This window comes from Stegostoma tigrinum, chromosome 1 (assembly GCF_030684315.1).
Source record: "Stegostoma tigrinum isolate sSteTig4 chromosome 1, sSteTig4.hap1, whole genome shotgun sequence".
Classification (NCBI taxonomy): Eukaryota; Metazoa; Chordata; class Chondrichthyes; order Orectolobiformes; family Stegostomatidae; genus Stegostoma; species Stegostoma tigrinum.
The window spans coordinates 188,160,507-188,182,186 of record NC_081354.1 but is presented as its reverse complement, the minus strand read 5'-3'; the positions used below and the strand labels follow the sequence as shown (position 1 = coordinate 188,182,186).

General features: G+C 53.3%; 1 protein-coding gene across 7 annotated transcripts in view; it reads left to right on the top strand.

Moving 5' to 3' along the window:
- Positions 1 to 21,438, top strand: part of LOC125450419 (lysyl oxidase homolog 3B-like) — a 90,844-nt gene extending 69,406 nt beyond the window's left edge. For 5 of the 7 annotated variants that reach the window (XM_059650714.1, XM_059650699.1, XM_059650695.1 and 2 more), the window contains 6 exons: positions 1,280 to 1,445; positions 7,555 to 7,798; positions 15,655 to 15,770; positions 17,367 to 17,503; positions 17,780 to 17,891; positions 20,371 to 21,438. In XM_059650714.1, the coding sequence (XP_059506697.1) occupies positions 1,280 to 1,445; positions 7,555 to 7,798; positions 15,655 to 15,770; positions 17,367 to 17,503; positions 17,780 to 17,891; positions 20,371 to 20,444 (849 nt within the window). In that variant the 3' untranslated portion in view covers positions 20,445 to 21,438. Of the gene's footprint in view, positions 1 to 1,279; positions 1,446 to 7,554; positions 7,799 to 15,654; positions 15,771 to 17,366; positions 17,504 to 17,779; positions 17,892 to 20,370 lie in introns of those variants that run through there. The other 2 variants (XM_059650711.1, XM_059650705.1) reach the window with 2 other exon arrangements.
- Positions 21,439 to 21,680: the final 242 nt, after the last annotated feature.

Genomic DNA, 21,680 nt, shown 5'->3' with positions numbered 1-21,680 from the left:
CTCTCACACTCACACGTTCTCACACTCACTCACACTCTCACACACACTCTCTCACACATACGCTGTCACTCAATCTCACACACTCTCAGTCACACACTCCCTCACTCTCTCTCACACACACACACTCTCTCTCACACACACACGTGCACTCTCTTTCTTTCATGCACTCTCTCTCTGTCACACACACACACACGCACACACGCACGCACGCTCGCTCTCACTCTCACACACAGGTTGGGTTACTCTAAACTCTCTGAGTTGCTGAACAATGCAGCTGGTGGGTTTCTATCAGAGTGAGTCTTGCCTTTGTTCTCGCTCCCACCTGCAGTGAGGCTATGGCCCTGGATCACACCAGAGTTCAGTGTGAGGGGAGAATGACTGACTGAGAGGTCCATGCCTCAGGGTCTGTCAGGGTGTGATCTGACCCATTTCTGCAGCATACCACAGTGTGTGTGTGAGCTGCTTCACATCAACATCCACAAGCTAGGAAGTGTGAGAATGTAAGTTATGGGAGCAGGAGGACGTAATGGCCTAGTGGTGTTATCATTGGACTGTTAGTCCAGAGACTCAACTAATGTTCTGGGGTATATAGTGCAACTTGAATTCTACAAAAAATCTGGAGTTAAGTGCATTGTTGATTGTTGGGAAAAACCCATCTGGTTCACTAATGTCCTTTAGGGAAGGAAACTGCCATCCTCACCAGGTCTGGCTTACATGTGACTCCAGACCCACAGCAATGTGGTTGGCTCTGAACTGCCCTCTGGGCAATTAGGGATGGGGCAATAAATGCTGCCCCAGCCAGCGATGCCCTCATCCCACGAATGAACAAAAAAAGGCCATTCAGCCCCTCAGTCCTGCTGCTTCCTTCAGTATGACGATGGCTGATATCCCATTTCCACTCCTTTCTCCTCCCTTACTGCCTTCCCTCACGGTCGAGTGTACTCAGTGAGGGAGCCGCGGGACGGGGCGAATTCCAGGGGTTCCCCTCTGCCAAGTGAGAGAGTTCTGCCTCACTTCAGCCCGGAGTGGCGTTGCCTTATCAGGAGGCTCCCAGACCGACAGTGGCCAGTTGACCTGCACTGGGCTGAGGGACTGCAGCCCAGTTGGAGAGTGACAGGTCACAGATGGTGCTGGGGGAGGAGGCCACTCGCTGCACTGCGCCCGGGATACTGAGTGAGCTCAGCAGCCTCTGGCTTTCTGTCTCAGTTCCCACGCAGATGACAGGAGCTGGCCAAATGCTGTCACCCTTTAACCACTTGGCTTCCTGTTCTTTCCCAAGGAAACCTGGTACTGGGATGCTGACACTGGTGCGCAGGAGATGGTGCTGAGTGGTGTGAAGTGCACGGGAGACGAAATGACTTTGAGCCAGTGTCAGAGCCACGGAGCCAACGTGAAGTGCAAGAAGAGCAGCACTCGCTTTGCTGCTGGAGTGATCTGCTCAGAGAGTAAGGAGAGTCCACGCTCATCCCTGCTGGTCGTGAAGAATCTTTTCTCAGTTTCCTATTCCTTGTGTAAGCTCAGCCCCTGCCGTCTCTGTATTGTCCTCCCGGACAGCTGGCCCAGTCTGGGTGTAGTGTTAACGTTCCTGCACCAGTAAACCAGAGCATCCAGCTGAAGGTCACAGGGTCCTGAGTCCAAATCCAACCGGGGGATAGAGTGAGATTCCAATAGAAAGCACGCCAAGTGGTAACTCATGCCAACTTTAGGGGAAAAAATCCCCATCTGGTTCACTAATGCCCTTTAAGGAAGGAAACTGCCAACCTTACCCAGTCTGGTCTACACGTGACTCCAGACCCACAGAGGTGTGGTTGATCTGAACAGTCCCCTGCGCAATAAACACTGCCCTGACCAGCAATGCCCACATCTCATCAACAATTGTTTTAAAAAGCTCCCACTGTGCACCTCCACTGAGTATATCCCAATTTCATCCATTCCACCGACACTAACCCTTTGGACACCTGGATACCCACTTCTGGAATGCCTTCCCTACACCTCTCCCACCACTCCCTATACCCGTCTCCTCCTCCCTACACCTCTCCCCTCCTCACCACAGCCTGTGTGGGTTTCCTCCGGGAGCTCTGGTTTCCTCTCACAGTCCAAAGATGTTCAGGGTTGTGGAGGGGGGGGGGGGGGGGGGGGGGGGCGTGGGGGTTGGCCATGATAAATTTCCCATAGTGTTCAGGGATGTGTAGATTAGGTGGAGTAGTCATGTGAAAACTCCACATGGGGTTAAGGGATGGAGTGAGGGGTTTGGGTGGGATACTCTTCAGAGGGTCAATGCAGTCTTGATGGGCCGAATGGCTTCCTTCTGCACTGTAGGTATTCTATGAAAGTGGCACAGGATGACTCGAGAACATGGCGGTGGGGTGTTGGGGTTGTGGGTGTGCAATGAGAAGTCTCACTGCTGCACTGTGCTCCCCTGTTGGGCTCTGTCATTTCCCAGATTATCCCTATTGCCCTTCTTAAACAAGGGAATGATGTTGGTTATTATCTCCTGTGACAGAGGATACAAAAATTTCACACAAGTCCCCGGCAATTTCCTCCCTCAGCATTCTGAGATAGATCCAATCAGGTGATGGGTACTTGTCTACTTTATAATGCTTTTCAAAACACCCACTTCTTTTTTATATCAGCCTGCCCTAGAGTATCAACATATCCCTCTCTAGACGCACCATCCACCATATCCTTCTCCTTTGTGAATGCCGACACAAAGTCTTCGTTAAGGACCTCACACATTTTCTCTGGCTCCACGCATGAACTCCCTCCTTTGTCTTTGAGTGGATCTACCCTTTTCCAAGCCACCCTCTTGCTCCTTTTATACATACAAAACTCCTTGGGATTTCTGTAATCCTGTTTGCCAAAGCCACTCATGGCCCCCGAACTGCTTGTTCACGTTCTTTCCTGTTTTCTTTATATTGGTGTGCCTCCTTTTCCTTTTTGACTAAGCTCTCAATTTCTCTGTTCATCCAAGGTTCCTGATTCTTCCCATCCATCTTCAGAATTTTCACAGGAACATGCTGGTCCCAAGATCAACTAGCCTTTAAAAGATTCCCACATGCCAGATGTGGGTTTACCCTCTAACAGCCACCCCCTATCTACACTCCCCAATTCCTGCCTAATATTATCAGAATTAGCGTCCCCTCCAATGTAGTACTCTCACCCAAGGACTGCTCTCATCCTTATCCTGAGAAAGAGATTGGAGGGGAAAGGTAGGTCCCCTACAGACAGAAATGGGGGAATGTATAATAGGGGACAAAGAAATGGCTGAGGAACTGAATACATAGTTTGGTTCTGTCTTCATTAAAGAGGACAAATCAGATACCAGAATTGTTGGAGAATTCAAGATTTAGTGAGAGAGAAGAATTGAGGGAGAACAATATTAGCAGAGAAATGATGCTGGGAAACTTGATGGGATTGAAGGTGGATAAATCCCCAGGGCCTGGTAATCTACATTCCAGAGTACTTAAGGAAGTGGCTCTAGAAATAGTGGATGCATTGGTGGTCATCTTCCAGGATTCTGTTGAGTCTGGAACAGTCCCTGTAGATTGGAGGGTAGCTGATGTCACTCCAACATTCAGATAGGGAGGTAGAGAGAAAACAGGGAATTATAAGTCAGTAAGCTGGTAGTAGGGAAAGGTCTCAAATCCGTTATCAAGGACTTTATAGCGGAGCATTTAGAAAGCAGTGGCACGATCACACAGAGTCAGTACGGATTTATGAAGGGAAATCATGCTTGACAAATCTGTTGGAATTCAATGAAGATATAACGAGTTGAATTGACGAGGTGGAGCCAGTCAATATGGTATATTTGTACTTTCAGAAAGTGTTCGACAAAGTCCCGCAGAAGAGATTATTTGCAAGATTAAAGCGCATGGGATTTGGGCATGTGTTTTGAGCGGGATAGAAAACTGGTTGGCAGAGGGAAAACAAAGAATAGGAATTAATGTTTGTTTTCAAATTGACAGGGAGTAACTAGTGGGTACCACAGGGATTGGTGCTGCGGACCCAGCTATTCACAATAAATATTATTGATTTGGATGAGGGAACAACACGTAACATCTCAAAGTTTGCAGATGATACCAAGTTGGGTGGGAGGGTGAACTGTGACGAAAATGCAGGGATCCTTCAGTATGATCTCGACCGACTGGGTGAGTGAGCAGATCAATGACAGGTACAGTATAATTTGGATAAATGTGAGGTTATTCTCTTTAGACCTGAATGGTGTAAACTGGGAGAGTGCAGTGGGACCTAGGTGTCCTTGTGCGCCAGTTGCTGAAGGTAAGCATGCAGGTGCAGCAGGTGGTAAAGGAGGCAAATGGTATGCTGGTCTGCATTGTGAGGGGTTTCGAGTACAGGGGCAGGGATGTGTTGCTGCAGTTACACAGGGCCTTGGTGAGACCACACCTGGAATATTGTGTGCAGTTTTGGTCTCCTTTCCTGAGGAAGGATGCTCTTGCACTCGGAGTGCAGCGAAGGTTTACCAGGCTGATCCCAGGGATGGTGGGTCTGACACATGAGGAGGGATTGACTAGGTTAGGATTGTTTTCACTGGAGTTCAGACAAATGGGGCGGGGGGGGGGGGTGTTCCCATAGAGCCTTATAAAATTCTAACAGGACTGGACAGGGTAGATGCAGGAAGAATGTTCCTGATGGTGGGTGTGTCCAGAACCGGGTTATAGTCTGAGAATTTGAGCTGGACGATTTAGGACGGAGATGAGGAGACATTTCTTCACCCAAAGAGTGGTGAGCCTGTGGAATTCATTACCACAGGAAGTAGTTGATGCCAAAACATTGAATGTGTTCAAGAGGTGACTAGATATAGCACTTGGGATGAATGGGATCAAAAGTTATGGGGAGAAAGCAGGATTAGGCTGTTGAGTTGGACTATCAGCCATGATCATGAAGAATGGTGGAGCAGGCTCGAAGGGCCGAATGGCCTCATCCTGATCCTATCTTCTATGTTTCTGAGTTACCCATAAGTAATGTAAAACTTACAGAATGGTGTCACTGTTCCTGAAATACTCCCCTATCGAAACCTCAATCACACGGCCGGGCTCAGTCCCCGATACTCAGTTTAGTACGGTCCCTTCCTTATTTAGACTATTTACATAATGTTTCAAAAAGCTTGACCTGAACACACCTAACATATTCCACCTGACTCCTATCCCCTGACTGATTGGAGGTCTGTAGTACAACCCCATCAAAGTGACTGCACCCTTCCAGTTAGTGAGCTGTACCCATATGACCTTGATGGATGAGCGTTCCCAGGTCTCCTCCCTCAGTACAGATGTGACATTCTGTCTTATTGCTAATGCAACTCCCCACCTCTCTTACATCCCTCTCCACCTCGCCTGAAATATCTAAATCCTGAGACATTAAACTGTCAGTCTTGTTCCTCTCTCACAGTGCTCCAGTGGGGCATAGAACATGGAACATTACAGCACAGTACAGGCCCTTCAGCCCTCGATGTTGTGCCGACCTGTCATACCGATCTCAATGATAATGGGAACTGCAGATGCTGGAGAATCCAAGATAATGAAATGTGAGGCTGGATGAACACAGCAGGCCAAGCAGCATCTGCTAGGCCTGCTGTGTTCATCCAGCCTCACATTTCATTATAACGATCTCAAGCCCATCTAACGTACACTATTCCATGTACGTCCATATGCTTATCCAATGACCACTTAAATGTACCTAAAGTTGGCGAATCTACTACCGTTGCAGGCAAAGCGTTCCATCCCCTTACTACTCTCTGACTAAAGAAACTACCTCTGACATCTGTCCTATATCTTTCACCCCTCAATTTAAAGCTGTGCCCCCTCGTGTTCGCCGTCACCATCCTAGGAAAAAGGCTCTCCCTATTCACCCTATCTAACCCTCTGATTATTTTATATGTTTCAATTAAGTCACCTCTCAACCTTCTTCTCTCTAATGAAAACAGCCTCAAGTCCCTCAGCCTTTTCTCGTAAGACCTTCCCTCCATACCAGGCAACATCCTAGTAAACCTCCTCTGCACCCTTTCCAAAGCTTCCACATGAGTGATGTGTTGCGGGAAATGCGGGAGACGTGGTCAAGGGTGTTCTCAACCACTGCAGGGGGAAAGTTGCGGTTCTTGAAGAACTTGGACATCTGGGATGTGTGGGAGTGGAATGTCTTATCGTGGGAGCAGATGTGGCAGAGGCGGAGGAATTGGGAATAGGGGAATGAAAACAGCCTCAAGTCCCTCAGCTTTTCCTTGTAAGACCTTCCCTCCATACCAGGCAACATCCTAGTAAATCTCCTCTGCACCCTTTCCAAAGCTTCCACATCCTTCTTATAATGCGGTGACCAGAACTGTACGCAATACTCCAAGTGCGGCCGCACCAGAGTTTTGTACAGCTGCAGCATAACCTCTTGGTTCCGGAACTCGATCCCTCTATTAATAAAAGCTAAAACACTGTATGCCTTCTTAACAGCCCTGTCAACCTGGGTGGCAACTTTCAAGGATCTGTGTACATGGACACCGAGATCTCTCTGCTCATCTACACCACCAAGAATCTTACCATTAGCCCAGTACTTTGCCTTCTGGTTACTCCTACCAAAGTGCATCACCTCACACTTGTCTGCATTAAACTCCATTTGCCACCTCTCAGCCCAGCTCTGCAGCTTATCTATGTCTCTCTGCAACCTACAGCATCCTTCGTCACTATCCACAACTCCACCGACCTTAGTGTCGTCTGCAAATTTACTAACCCATCCTTCTACGCCCTCATCCAGGTCATTTATAAAAATGACAAACAGCAGTGGACCCAACACCGACCCTTGCGGTACACGACTAGTAACTGGTCTCCAGGATGAACATTTCCCATCAACTACCACCCTCTGTCTTCTTTCAGCAAGCCAATTTCCAATCCAAACTGCTATATCTCCCACAATCCCATTCCTCCGCATTTTATACAATAGTCTATTGTGGGAACCTTATCGAACGCCTTGCTGAAATCCATATACACCACATCAACCGGTTTACTCTCATCTACCTGTTTGGTCACCTTCTCAAAGAACTCAATAAGGTTTGTGAGGCTCGACCTTCCTTCCACAAAACCGTGCTGACTATCCCTAATCAATTTATTCTTTTCTGGATGATTATAAATCCTATCCCTTATAACCTTTTCCAACACTTTACCAACAACTGAAGTAAGGCTCACGGGTCTATAATTACCAGGGTTGTCTCTACTCCCCTTCTTGAACAGGGGAACCACATTTGCTATCCTCCAGTCGTCTGGCACTATTCCTGTAGACAATGACGAGTTAAAGATCAATGCCAAAGGTTCGGCAATCTCCTCCCTGGCTTCCCAGAGGATCCGAGGATAAATCCCATCCGGCCCAGGGGACTTAACTATCTTCACCCTCTGAAGGATTTCTAAAACCTCTTCCTTGTGAGACTCAATCCCACCTAGTCTAGTAGCCTGTATCTCAGTATTCTCCTCAACAACTGCTGCTCTGGTCCAGTGCTCCAGTGGGGCCTGTCCCTGCCGCTCTGGGTTTTGAATGATTTTGTTTTCTGTGCCTTTGCAGCTTCCTCGGACCTGATCCTTGATGCACGCCTTGTCCAGCAGACGGCATATATTGAGGACAGGCCCCTGCACATGTTGTACTGTGCTGCTGAGGAGGACTGCCTCTCCAGCTCGGCCAGAAATGCCAACTGGCCGTATGGGCATCGCAGGCTGCTCCGATTCTCCTCAGAAATCCACAACATCGGCCGAGCAGACTTCAGACCCAAGGCTGGCCGACACTCCTGGGTCTGGCATGAGTGTCATGGGTAAGAACAGGGAGGGCACTGCCCAGTGGGAACCCTGGCTCCGGGACTCCTTGGGTACAGAGAGACTAGGGGAGACACCTGAGAACGGGGTGAGTGAACAGAATCTGAGGCTCACCCACAGGAAGAATCACTGCGAGAGTGAGGCTCACCCACAGGGAGAGTCACTGGGAGTGAGACAGACTGTGAATGTGCGGGTGGTTAGCCCAAGGCGGGGGGAATGTGTTAGCTGGGTTTGGATGTGTGTGTGTGCTGTTAGGTGGTGGGGTTGAGAGGGGGGAATAATGTGTGTGTGGTTCGCTGGGGGTGAGGATGGTGTGTTGGTAGCTGGTGGGGTGGGGATGTGTGTGTGTGGTTAGCTGTTTCGGGGTGTGTGTGTGTGTGTGTGTGTGTGTTTGTTTGGCCTGTTGGTGGAGGGGGGTGGTGTGTGGTTGGCCTGTGGGTGCAGGGGGTGGGTGTGTGTGTGTCTGCGTGTGTGTGTGTGTGTGTGTGGTGGGGTAGTGTGGTTGGCGTGTGGTGGGGGGGTGTGGTTGGCGTGTGTTGGGGTTGTGGTTGGTGTGTGTTGGGGCTGTGGTTGGCGTGTGTTGGGGTGTGTGGTTGGTGTGTTGGGGGAGTGTGTGGTTGGTGTGTTGTGGGGGTGTGTGGTTGGCATGTGGTTGGTGTGTGGTTGGTGTGTGGTGGGGTGGTGTGTGGTGGGGTGGTGTGTGGTTGGCGTGTGGTGTGGGGTGTGTGGTTGGTGTGGTGGGGGGTGTGTGGTTGGCGTGTGGTAGGGGGTATGGTTGGCGTGTGTTGGGGGTGTGGTTGGCATGTGGAGGAGGGGTGTGGTTGGTGTGTTGAGGGGGTGTGTGGTTGGCATGTGGTTGGTGTGTGGTGGGGTGGTGTGTGCTTGGCGTGTGGTGGGGGGTGTGTGGTTGGTGTGGTGGGGGGTGTGTGGTTGGCGTGTAGTAGGGGGTATGGTTGGCGTGTGTTGGGGGGTGTGGTTGGCATGTGGAGGGGGGGTGTGGTTGGTGTGTTGAGGGGGTGTGTGGTTGGCATGTGGTTGGTGTGTGGTGGGGTGGTGTGCGGTTGGTGTGTGGTGGGGTGGTGTGTGGTTGGTGTGTGGTGGGGTGGTGTGTGGTGGGGTGGTGTGTGGTTGGCGTGTGGTGTGGGGTGTGTGGTTGGTGTGGTGGGGGGTGTGTGGTTGGCGTGTGGTAGGGGGTATGGTTGGCGTGTGTTGGGGGTGTGGTTGGCATGTGGAGGAGGGGTGTGGTTGGTGTGTTGAGGGGGTGTGTGGTTGGCATGTGGTTGGTGTGTGGTGGGGTGGTGTGTGCTTGGCGTGTGGTGGGGGGTGTGTGGTTGGTGTGGTGGGGGGTGTGTGGTTGGCATGTGGTAGGGGGTATGGTTGGCGTGTGTTGGGGGGTGTGGTTGGCATGTGGAGGGGGGGTGTGGTTGGTGTGTTGAGGGGGTGTGTGGTTGGCATGTGGTTGGTGTGTGGTGGGGTGGTGTGCGGTTGGTGTGTGGTGGGGTGGTGTGCGGTTGGTGTATGGTGGGGGGTGTGTGGTTGGTGTGGTAGGGGTTGTGTGGTTGGCGTGTGGTAGGGGGTGTGTGGTTGGTGTGGTGGGGGGTGTGTGGTTGGTGTGGTGGGGGTTGTGTGGTTGGCGTGTGGTAGGGGGTGTGTGGTTGGTGTGGTGGGGGGGTGTGTGGTTGGCGTGTGTTGGGGGTATGGTTGGCGTGTGTTGGGGGCTGTGATTGGCTGTGGAGGGGTGTGTGGTCAGTGTTGGGTGGTGGGTGTGTGGTTGGCGTGTTGGGGGGCAGTGGTTGGCGTGTGGTGGGGGGGTATGGTTAGACATAGACATAGACATAGAACATTACAGCACAGTACTTGCCCTTCGGCCCTCGATGTTGTGCCGACCTGTCATACCGATCTCAAGCCCATCTAACCTACACTATTCCATGTACGTCCATATGCTTATCCAATGACGATTTAAATGTACCTAAAGTTGGCGAATCTACTACCGTTGCAGGCAAAGCGTTCCATTCCCTTACTACTCTCTGAGTAAAGAAACTACCTCTGACATCTGTCGTATATCTTTCACCCCTCAATTTAAAGCTATGCCCCCTCGTGCTCGCCATCACCATCCTAGGAAAAAGGCTCTCCCTACCCACCCTATCTAACCCTCTTATTATTTTATATGTTTCAATTAAGTCACCTCTCAACCTTCTCTCTAACGAAAACAGCCTCAAGTCCCTCAGCCTTTCCTCGTAAGACCTTCCCTCCATACCAGGCAACATCCCAGTAAATCTCCTCTGCACCCTTTCCAAAGCTTCCACATCCTTCTTATAATGCAGTGACCAGAACTGTACGCAATACTCCAAGTGCGGCCGCACCAGAGTTTTGTACAGCTGCAGCATAACCTCTTGGTTCCGGAACTCGATCCCTCTATTAATAAAAGCTAAAACACTGTATGCCTTCTTAACAGCCCTGTCAACCTGGGTGGCAACTTTCAAGGATCTGTGTACATGGACACTGGTTGGCGTGTGTTGGGAGGGTGTGGTTGGCGTGTTTTGGGGGGTGTGGTTGGCCTGTGGGGGTGCATGTGGTCGGCTAGGGTGGTGTGGTTTGCGTGTTTTGGGGGTGTGTGGTTGGCATGTGGTGGGGGTGTGTGTGGTTGGCGTGTTGGGGGGATGTGTGGTCGGCGTGTTGCGGGGGTGTGTGGTTGGCGTTTGTTGGGGGTGTGTGGTCGGCGTGTGTTGGGGGGGTGTGTGGTCGACGTTTGTTGGGGGTTTGTGTGGTCGGCGTGTTGGGGGGGTGCGTGGTCGGCGTGTGGGGGGTGTGTGGTCGGCGTTTGTTGGGGGTTTGTGTGATCGGCGTGTTGGGGGGTGTGTGGTCGGCGTGTTGGGGGGTGTGTGGTCGGCGGGTTTTGGGGGGGTGTGTGGTTTTCGTGTGTTGGGGGGTGTGGTTGGCATGTGTTGGGGGGTGTGGTTGGCCTGTGGGGTGGTGTGGTTTGCGTGTTTTGGGGGGTGTGTGGTTGGCCGTGGTGGGGCGTGTGTGGTTGGCGTGTGTTGGGGAGGGTGTGTGGTTGGCGTGTTGGGGGGGTGTGTGGTTGGCGTGTGGTGGGGGTGTGTGGTCGGCGTGTTGGGGGGGTGTGTGGTTGGGGAGGGTGTGGTGGCATGTGTTGGGGGGTGTGGTTGGCCTGCGGGGGTGTGTGGTCGGCCTGCGGGGGTGTGTGGTCGGCGTGGGGTGATGTGGTTTGCGTGTTTTGGGGGGGGTGTCGTTGGCCGTGGTGGGGTGTGTGGTTGGCGTGTTGGGGGGGTGTGTGGTTGACGTGTGGTGGGGGGGTGTCTGGTTGGTGTGTGGTGGGGGAAGTGTGGTCGGCGTGTTGGTGGGGTGTGTGGTCGGCATGTTGGGGGGGGGTGTGTGCTCAGTGTGTGGGGGGTGTGTGTTTGGCGTGCTTTGGGGTTTGTGGGTGGTGTGTGGTTTGCGTGTTTTGGAGGTGTGTGGTTGGAGTGTTGGAGGGGTGTGTGTGGTCGGCATTTTGGGGGGATGTGGACGGCATGTGAAGGGGTGTGTGTGGTCGGCGTGTTGGGGGGTGTGTGGTCGGCGTGTTGGGGGGTGTGTGGTCGGCGTGTTTGGGCGGGGGTTGTGGTCGGCGTGTGGGGGGGGTGTGTGGTTGGCATGTTGGGGGGGTGTGTGCTCGGCGTGTGGGGGGTTGTGTGGTCGGCGTGTGGGGGGTGTGTGTTTGGCTTGTTTTTGGGGTTGTGGGTGGCGTGTGTTGGGGGTGTGTGGTTGGAGTGTTGGAGGGGTGTGTGTGGTCGGCGTGTTGGAGGGTGTGGTCCGTGTGTGTTGGGGGGTGTGGTCGGCGTGTTGCGGGGTGTGGTCCGTGTGTGTTGGGGGTTGTGGTCGCCGTGTTGGGGGGTGTGTTGTCGGCGTGTTGGGGGGTGTATGGTCGGCGTGTGGTGGGGGTGTGTGATTTGCGTGTTGGGGGGGTGTGGTCGATGTGTTGAGGGGTGTGTGGTCAGCGTGTTGGTGGGTGTATGGTCGGCGTGTTGGGGGGTTGTGGTTGGAGTGTTGGGGGGCTGTGTGTTTGGTGTGTGTTGGGGGGCTGTGTGTTTGGTGTGTGTTGGGGAGGTGTGGTCAGCGTGTTGGGGGGGTGTGGTCGGCGCGTGTTCGGGGGTTGTGGTCGGCGTGTTGGAGGAGTGTGGTCGGCGTGTTGGGGGAGTGTGGTCGGCGTGTTGGGGGAGTGTATGTTTGGCGCGTCTTGGGGGGTGTGGTCAGCGTGTGTTGGGGGTCTGTGTGTTTAGCGTGTTGGGGGGTGTGGTCGGCGTGTGTTGGGGGTTGTGTGGTCGGCATGTGTTGGGGATGTGTGTTTGGTGCGTGTTGGGGTTGTGTGTGGTCGGCGTGTTGGGGGGAGTGGTTTGTGTGTTTTGGGGGGTGTGTGGTTGGCCGTGGTGGGGGGGTTGTGGATGACGTGTGTTGGGGGATGTCTGGTTGGTGTGGTGGTTGGGTGTGTGGTAGGTGTATGGTGGGGTGTGTGTGGTTGGCGTGTGTTGGGGGTGTGTGGTCGGCGTGTTGGGGGGTGTGTGGTCGGCGTGTGGTGGGGGTGTGTGGTCGGCGTGTGGTGGGGGTGTGTGGTCGGCGTGTTGGGGGGTGTGTGGTCGGTGTGGGGTGGTGTGGTTTGTGTGTTTTGGGGGGTCTGTGGTTGGCCGTGGGGGGTGTCTGGTTGGTGTGGTGGTTGGGTGTGTGGTAGGTGTGTGGTGGGGTGTGTGTGGTTGGCGTGTGTTGGGGAGGGTGTGTGGTCGGCGCGTTGGGGGGGTGTGTGGTCGGCGCGTTGGGGGGGTGTGTGGTCGGCGCGTTGGGGGGGGTGTGTGGTCGGTGCATTGGGGGGGTGTGTGGTCGGTGCATTGGGGGGTGTGCGGTCGGCGCGTTGGGGGGGTGTGTGGTTGGTGTGTGTTGGGGGTGCGCGGTCAGCGCGTTGGGGGGGTGTGTCGTCGGCGCGTTGGGAGTGTGTGGTCGGCGCATTGGGGGGGTACATTCAGCGTGTTGGGGGGTGTATGGTCGGCGTGTTTGGGGGGTGTGGTTGGCGTGTTGGGGGGTGTGGTCGCTGCGTGTTGCGGGGGTGTGGTCGGTGTGTTGGGGCGTGTGTGTTTGGCGCGTGTTGGGGGTGTGGTCGGCGTGTGTGGTTGGCGTGTTGGGGGGCTGTGTGTTTGGCGAGTCTTGGGGAGTGTGTGGTGGAGTGTGTTGGGGGGTGTGGTTGGCCTGCAGAGGTGTGTGGTCGGCGTGGAATGATGTAGTTTGCGTGTTGTGGGGGTGTGTGGTTGGCGTGTTGTGGGGGTGTGTGGTTGACGTGTGGTGGGGTGGTGTCTGGTTGGTGTGTGGTGGTGGGTGTGTGGTCGGTGTTTGCGGGGGTGTGGTCGGCGCGTTGGGGAGTGTGTGGTCGGCGCATTGGGGGTATGTGGTCGGCATATGGGGGGCTGTGGTCGGCGCGTTGGGGTGTGTATGGTCGGCGCATTGGGGGTGTGTGGTCGGCATGTTGGGGGGGTGTGTGTATGGCGCGTGTTGGGGAGGTGTGGTCGGCATCTTGGGGGGTGTGGTCAGCGTGTTGGGGGGTGTGTGTTTGACACGTGTTGGGGGGGTGTGGTCGGCGTGTTGGGGGGGTGTATGTTTGACACGTGTTGGGGAGTGTGGTCGGCGTGTTGGGGGGGTGTGGTCGGCGTGTTGGGGGGGTGTGTGTTTGGCGCGTGTTGGGGGGGTGTGGTCGGCATCTTGGGGGGTGTGGTCGGCATGTTGGGGGTTGTGTGTTTGACACGTGTTGGGGGGGGGTGTGGTCGGCGTGTTGGGGGGGTGTATGTTTGACACGTGTTGGGGGGGTGTGGTCGGCGTGTTGGGGGGGTGTGGTCGGCGTGTTGTGGGGGTGTATGTTTGACATGTGTTGGGGGGGGTGTGGTCGGCGTGTTGGGGGGATGTGGTCGGCGTGTTGGGGGGTGTGTGTTTGACACGTGTTGGGGGGGGTGTGGTCGGCGTGTTGGGGGGGTGTATGTTTGACATGTGTTGGGGGGGTGTGGTCGGCGTGTTGGGGGGATGTGGTCGGCGTGTTGGGGGGTGTGTGTTTGACACGTGTTGGGGGGGTGTGGTCGGCGTGTTGGGGGGGTGTATGTTTGACATGTGTTGGGGGGGTGTGGTCGGCGTGTTGGGGGGATGTGGTCGGCGTGTTGGGGGGGGTGTGTGTTTGACACGTGTTGGGGGGTGTGGTCGGCGTGTTGGGGGGGGTGTATGTTTGACATGTGTTGGGGGGATGTGGTTGGCGTGTTGGGGGGATGTGGCCGGCGTGTTGGGGGGTGTGTGTTTGACACGTGTTGGGGGGTGTGGTCGGCGTGTGTTGGCGAGGTGTGGTCGGTGTGTTGGGGGGCTGCGGTCGGCGCGTTGGGGGGGGTGTGTGGTCAGTGCGTTGTGGGGGTGTACAGTCGGCGCGTTGCGGGGGTGTGTGGTCAGTGCGTTGTGGGGGTGTACAGTCGGCGCGTTGCGGAGGTGTGGTCGGCGCGTTGCGGGGGTGTACAGTCGGCGTGTTGGGGGGGTGTACAGTCGGCGTGTTGGGGGGGTGTACAGTCGGCGCGTTGCGGGGGTGTGGTCGGCGTGTTGGGGGGGTGTACAGTCGGCGTGTTGGGGGGTGTACAGTCGGCGTGTTGGGGGGGTGTACAGTCGGCGTGTTGGGGGGGTGTGGTCGGCGTGTTGGGGGGTGTACAGTCGGCGTGTTGGGGGGGTGTACAGTCGGCGTGTTGGGGGTGTACAGTCGGCGCGTTGCGGGGGTGTACAGTCGGCGTGTTGGGGGTGTACAGTCGGCGTGTTGGGGGGTGTACAGTCGGCGTGTTGGGGGGGTGTACAGTCGGCGTGTTGGGGGGGTGTACAGTCGGCGTGTTGGGGGGTGTACAGTCGGCGTGTTGGGGGTGTACAGTCGGCGTGTTGGGGGGTGTACAGTCGGCGTGTTGGGGGGGTGTACAGTCGGCGTGTTGGGGGGGTGTACAGTCGGCGTGTTGGGGGGTGTACAGTCGGCGTGTTGGGGGGTGTACAGTCGGCGTGTTGCGGGGGTGTACAGTCGGCGTGTTGGGGGGTGTACAGTCGGCGTGTTGGGGGGTGTACAGTCGGCGTGTTGGGGGGGTGTACAGTCGGCGTGTTGGGGGGGTGTACAGTCGGCGTGTTGGGGGGGTGTACAGTCGGCGTGTTGGGGGGGTGTACAGTCGGCGTGTTGGGGGGTGTACAGTCGGCGTGTTGGGGGGGTGTACAGTCGGCGTGTTGGGGGGTGTACAGTCGGCGTGTTGGGGGGTGTACAGTCGGCGTGTTGGGGGGGTGTACAGTCGGCGTGTTGGGGGGTGTACAGTCGGCGTGTTGGGGGGTGTACAGTCGGCGTGTTGGGGGGTGTACAGTCGGCGTGTTGGGGGGGTGTACAGTCGGCGTGTTGGGGGGGTGTACAGTCGGCGTGTTGGGGGGTGTACAGTCGGCGTGTTGGGGGGTGTACAGTCGGCGTGTTGGGGGGGTGTACAGTCGGCGTGTTGGGGGGTGTACAGTCGGCGTGTTGGGGGGGTGTACAGTCGGCGTGTTGGGGGGGTGTACAGTCGGCGTGTTGGGGGGTGTACAGTCGGCGTGTTGGGGGGGTGTACAGTCGGCGTGTTGGGGGGTGTACAGTCGGCGTGTTGGGGGGTGTACAGTCGGCGTGTTGGGGGGGTGTACAGTCGGCGTGTTGGGGGGGGTGTACAGTCGGCGTGTTGGGGGGGGGTGTACAGTCGGCGTGTTGGGGGGGTGTACAGTCGGCGTGTTGGGGGGGTGTACAGTCGGCGTGTTGGGGGGGTGTACAGTCAGCGTGACTCAGCTGCTGTCTCTCTCACAGACACTACCATAGCATGGACATCTTCACACACTATGACATCCTGACGCTGAATGGCAGCAAGGTGGCAGAGGGGCACAAGGCCAGCTTCTGCCTGGAGGACAGCGACTGTGACGACAGTGAGTGATAGTTCACCCTGGGGGCCGTTGTGGAGAGGCTGGGAGCGGGTGAAAGGTTGATGGCCATTGACAGACTTCCTGCTGACAATATGATGTCTCCAGTTCTCCGGCATTAACTGTGTCCATGGAAACATGCCACACTGCATCTACACAGAATCCCACCACGAACCTGACAGTAACACTGTCGGAAATTCAGCTGAGGGCGGTTGTGGGGGGGGGGGCAGCGTGTGGGGACAGGGGTTGCGTGTGTGTGGGGGGATGGGGCAGGGGTTGGTGTTGGGGTGGCGCTCGTGTGGGGACAGAGGAATGTGGAGGGGAATGTTCTGAATGAGTGTGAATGTATGTCGGGGCGGGGCGAGAGGGGCAGAGTTCACAGTGGGGAGGGGTCACCATGAAATGGTGAAATTATACTGGACGATGGTTGCAGTAATACCTGGTAGACAGTGGGATTCAAAATAAGGAACAGTACAGCACAGGAACAGGCCCTTCAGCCCACTGATACTGTGCTGACACTCGTGCCTTTAAAAACTAAAAATCTCTTGTGCCTCCACTCTCCATTCCCTGCCTATTCACCTACCTGTCAAAATTCCTGTTAAATGTTGTTGTGGTATCTGTTTTTACCACCTCCCCTGGTAGTGTATTCCAGGCATTTACCACCCGCTGTGGGGGGGAAACACCATCTCCCGCATCACCTTTAAACTTTACCCCCTTAGTCCTCTGTCCACTAGTTATTGACATCTCTATCCTTCCCCACTTTCTCCATACTGCCTCCAATTCCGATATATCTTTCCCTTAATAAGGGACCCAGTGTTGTTCATGGTATTCCAGTCTGACTGGTGCCGTGTCATCCATTCCCATTGTAATCTATGCCAACATTCCATTAGCTTTCCCTATCCCCTGCTGAACTTGGACCCTTTCTCTAGTTCACATCCTTCTCTGCTTCAGCTTTCTGCAGTCTTTCTCCATTTGAATGATATTTAGCTCCTGTATTCTTCTCTGCCAAAGTGCAATAACCTCCCACTTTCCCACAGTATATTCAAGCTGACAGGTTTTTGCCCACTCTGAACCTGTCTGCATCCCTCTGCATTTGCCTTCCCATCTATTTTAGTGACATCCACAACCCTGGCTGCAATACATTCACTTTCCTCATCCAAGTCATGTTAGAAATAATTGTGGCCCTAGCACTGATCCCTGTGGCACTCCACTGTGCCACCCTGAAAATGCCCCATTTACCCAACTCTCTGTTCTCTATTAGTTTGCCAGTCCTCTGTCATCTATCCAATGAGACCAGTTCTCATTGTTTGGCACAACAAGCAGTTTGGGCCACTCATCCATCACAGAGACCCTCATTGTGCCAGGAACAACCTGAGACCCGAACAGTGATCAGATTAGGGTCACCGTGACATCTAGCCCAAAAATAACCATAACCGGATGCTCACTGTCAAATGGTAAAGTCTTTTAAAAAGGTCCAAATGTCTGGCTTGGAATTCAGTGAGAGTGAGTGCACACACGTGTGTGTGTGTGTGTGTGTGTGTGTGTGTGTGTGTGTGTATGAGAGTGTGTGCATCTACCTAACCAGCTTCTGGTCTTTGTCAGATGTGGCCAAGAGGTATGAGTGCGCTAACTTTGGAGAACAGGGGATCACTGTGGGCTGTTGGGATTCCTATCGTCATGACATTGACTGCCAATGGATTGATATCACTGACGTTAAACCTGGAAACTACATCATGCAGGTAAAACAGAGCCTGGAGAGACTGGGGACATGGCTGTTGGGCAGTGGGTCATACCTGGGGCCAATGGATCACCCCCCTGGGCCAGTGGGTCACCTCCTGGGCCAGTGGATCCATCTCTGGGCCAGTAGGTCCTTCTCAGGGCCAATGGGTCACCCCCGGGCCAGTAGATCCTTCCCTGGGCGAATAGGTCACCTTTTGGGCCAGTGGATCCCTCTTGAGCTAGTGGGTCAGACAGTATGCTGTCAATGGATGTTAATGGCCCTGTTTCCTTCACAGGTTGTGATTAACCCGAACTATGAAGTGTCGGAGAGTGACTTCACCAACAATGCCATGAAATGTAATTGTAAATACGACGGCCATCGAATTTGGATGCACAACTGTCACATCGGTAACCATGTTTTTCCAAAACTAGCTGTGATTGGTCTCCATGCTCCATGTGTGCTGCAATCCGATTGGTGCTGCACTCCTTCCGTGAGCATGATGTTCCTGGGGGATGGCGTGATCACTCTGACCCCTGATAGCCCACATAGTGAGGGGGAGAGGGGTGGGGGGGACATTCACTAACACAGCTCTTCCAGTTCACCTTCCAAACCCATACATGGGAACACCACCACCTTCAAATTCCTCATCAAACCACTCACCATCCTGACTTGGAAGTATATCGCCGTTCCTTCACTGTCGCTGGGTCACAATACTGGAATTCCCTCCCTTCAGGACATTGTGGGTCCAACCATACCGTGTCTTTAGGTTCAGGAAATTATAGCATGTTGTTCATTGCCCTCTCCTGACCCCAACATAGAAACTCCACGCAGACAGCTGCCTGGAGCTGGAATCGCTGGGTCCCCAGCGCTGTGGAGCAGAAGGGCTAACCACTGAGGCACCGTGATGCCCTAAAGTAGGCCCTGAGCTGGAGAGAAATACCGCAGAGGCTGGAAATCAGTGAACAGAGGACAGGTCTGGCAGCATCCATGGAAACAGGGTTTTCCTAGTTCTGATGTCAATACAGGAAGCATTGACTGTTCGTGACTCTGAAAGCTGTTAGACTGGATGAAGAATTCCAGCACATTCTAGGGTTATCTCCCCCCACTCTCTTTCCCACTGCTCCTGTTACTATCCCAACTGCTATGAGAAAACTTCCCTCCTTTTTAAATATTTCAGCTAATTCCTTCTGTAAGTTACTGATGAATTTTCTTCCATCCGCCTCTCAGACAGAACATTCCAGGTCACCATAACTTAGAGTTACAGAGTTGTACAGCTTGGAAACAGACCCTATGGTTCAAATCATCCATGCCGACCAGATATCCTAAATTAATCTCGTCCCGTTTGCCAGTATTCATATTTTATTCATGTACCCAACCAGATGCTTTTTTAAATGTTGTAATTGTATCAGGCTCCACAACTTCCTCTGGCAGCTCATTCCATACACACACCACCCTCTGCCTGAAAAGAGTCCTTTTTAAATCTTTCCCCTTTCACTATGCCCTCTAATTTTGGACTTCCCCAGCTTGGGGAAAAGACCCTGGCTATTCACCTTATCCATGTCCCTCATGATTTTATGAACCTCTATAAGGTCACCCCTCTGTCTCCGACGCTCCAGGGAAATAACTCCATCCTATACGGTCTCTCCCTATAGCTCAAACCCTCCAACTCTGACAACTTCATTTGTGAATCTTTTCTGAATCTTTCAAGCTTCACAACATCCTTCCCATTGTAGGGAGACCAGAACTGAACATAACCTTCAAATAGTGGCCTAATCGATGTTCAATACAGCCACAACATGACCCTCCCAACTCCTATACTCAGTGCACTGATTAATAAAGGTAAGTGTACCAAACACCTTCAATATCCTATCTACCTGCAACTCCACTTTGAATTGGTACCCCAAGGTCTCTTAGTTCAGCAACATCCCCCAGGACCTTACATTTAAGTGTATAAGTCCATAAGACCATAAGCCATTCAGTCCATCAGGTCCACTCCGCCATTTAAATCATAGCTGATGGGCATTTCAACTTCACTACCCTGCACTCTCCCTGTAGCCCTTGATTCTTTGTGAGATGAAGAATTTGCTAACGACCTGGTCTCCACTGCACTCTGCGGCAATGAATTCCACAGGCCCACCACTCTCTGGCTGAAGAAATGTCGTCTCATTTCTGTTCTAAATTGACCCCCTCTAATTCTAAGGCTGTGCCCATGGGTCCTAGTCTCCCCACCTAACAGAAACAACTTCCCAGCGTCCACCCTTTCTAAACCAACATTATCTTGTAAGTTTCTATTAGATCTCCCCTCAACCTTCTAAACTCTAATGAGTACAATCCCAGGATCCTCAGCCGTTCATCATATGTTAAACCTACCATTCCAGGGATCATCCGTGTGAATCTCTGCTGGACACGCTCCAGGGCTAGTATGTCCTTCCTGAGGTGTGGGGCCCAAAATTGGACACAGTATTCTAAATGGGGCCTAACTAGAGCTTTATAAAGACTCAGAAGCACATCGCTGCTTTTATATTCCAACCTTCTTGAGATAAACAGTCCTGCCCTAATTTGCCTTTCCAAAATGCATTTATCTGAATTAAACTCCATCTGCCACTCCTCACCCATCTTACCAAAATCCCGTTGCATTTTGAGGTATCCTTCTTCGCTGCCCACTACACCACCAATTTTGGTGTTTTCTGCAAACGTACTTAACCGTATCTCCTCTGTTCACATCCAAATTATTTATATAAATGACAAAAAACAGAGGACCCAGCACCGATCCCTGTGGTACACCAGTGGTCACAGGGCTCCAGGCTGAAAGTAGTGTTTGTAAGAGTTTTGAATGTTTCTCTCTGTCTGTTACCAATGACCACTCTTTCTGCTTCCCTCCCTTAGGCGATGCTTTCAGTGAAGAAGCTGAGCGGGAGTTTGAGAAATACCCTGGGCAGTTGAACAATCTGATTCCCTAATCACTGTTCCAGCACCGTCTCACTAGGGAGTCTGCTCTGTTGTTGGTGCTAATCTCCTCCAGGAGTGAACTGAGCATCTCCCCTCCTCCCACTAACTAAACTCTCCTGATCCCTCTAAACAGTGAACATTGAGCCCTAACAGCCAAGACTGGATTGCTGGATGTTTCAGTAAACACGAGTGAAGTGAGACTAACACACAGTGAGAAATAGCAGGGTCAAGGACACACACAGCGATCCGCTAGCAGCATCTTGAGGTTACATACAACCCTGTGGTCTGCAGCAGTTCAGCAAGGGAGCTCAGTACCACGATCTCCAGGGCAACTGGGGACAGGCAACAAATGCAGGCCCAGCCAGCGATGCCCACATTCGGGAATCAGTCAATACACATTGCATGATCATGTCTGTGTGTAGTGAGGGGAATCTCACACACACACAGCTTTGTCCCCTCACTCTGTGTGTGTGTGTGTGTGTGTGTGTCTGTACAGGGGGGGGGGGGGGGAGTCACACACGCACAGCCCTGTCCCCTCACTCTGTGTGTGTGTCTGTATGGCGGAGTTTCACACACAGAGCCCTGTCCCCTCACTGTGTGTAAGGAGAACAGACCCTTGTTGTGAAACTCCAGTAGCTGACCTCTCGTATCCTGGCCATCGTGTAGGCCTTTAACACCTCAATGCAAAAACTTGGGTCCAGATTAATGTTTCTACTAGTTCCTGTCCATTCCCATCGAGTGGGGAGAATGTGGGTACTGACCAGCACAGCCAATAGTCTTAGACCCTCCCTTTTGCTCGAACCTGCAGCATCACAGTGAGTGTGACTGTAACAGCCTGCAGTCTGTAGAGAGTCTGCTCTCGCCAACAATTCAAGACAGAAAATATACAAGATCAATAGTTAATTTTATTAAAGAGTTTATATATAATTTACAAACCTTCTTCTAACTTCTATCAGCCCAAACCTGTAATTAATAGTTTGAATAAAAGTTTGCACTTTTTTTAAACTTTTTGAGATATTGTTTTCACAGTAAGTGTTATTTTCTCATTGGCCTGCAGTGGGGTTAGCGTGTATGCATACGCATGGGAACACTGCCCTCTGAGTCTCTCACTCATCCTGACATGGAAAAATATCACTGTTCTTTCACTGAGACTGGGTCACAATCCTGGAATTCCTTCCCTAACGGCACTGAGGGTCAACCCACAGCAGGTGGGTTCAAACAGGCAGCTCACCACCACCTTCTCAAGG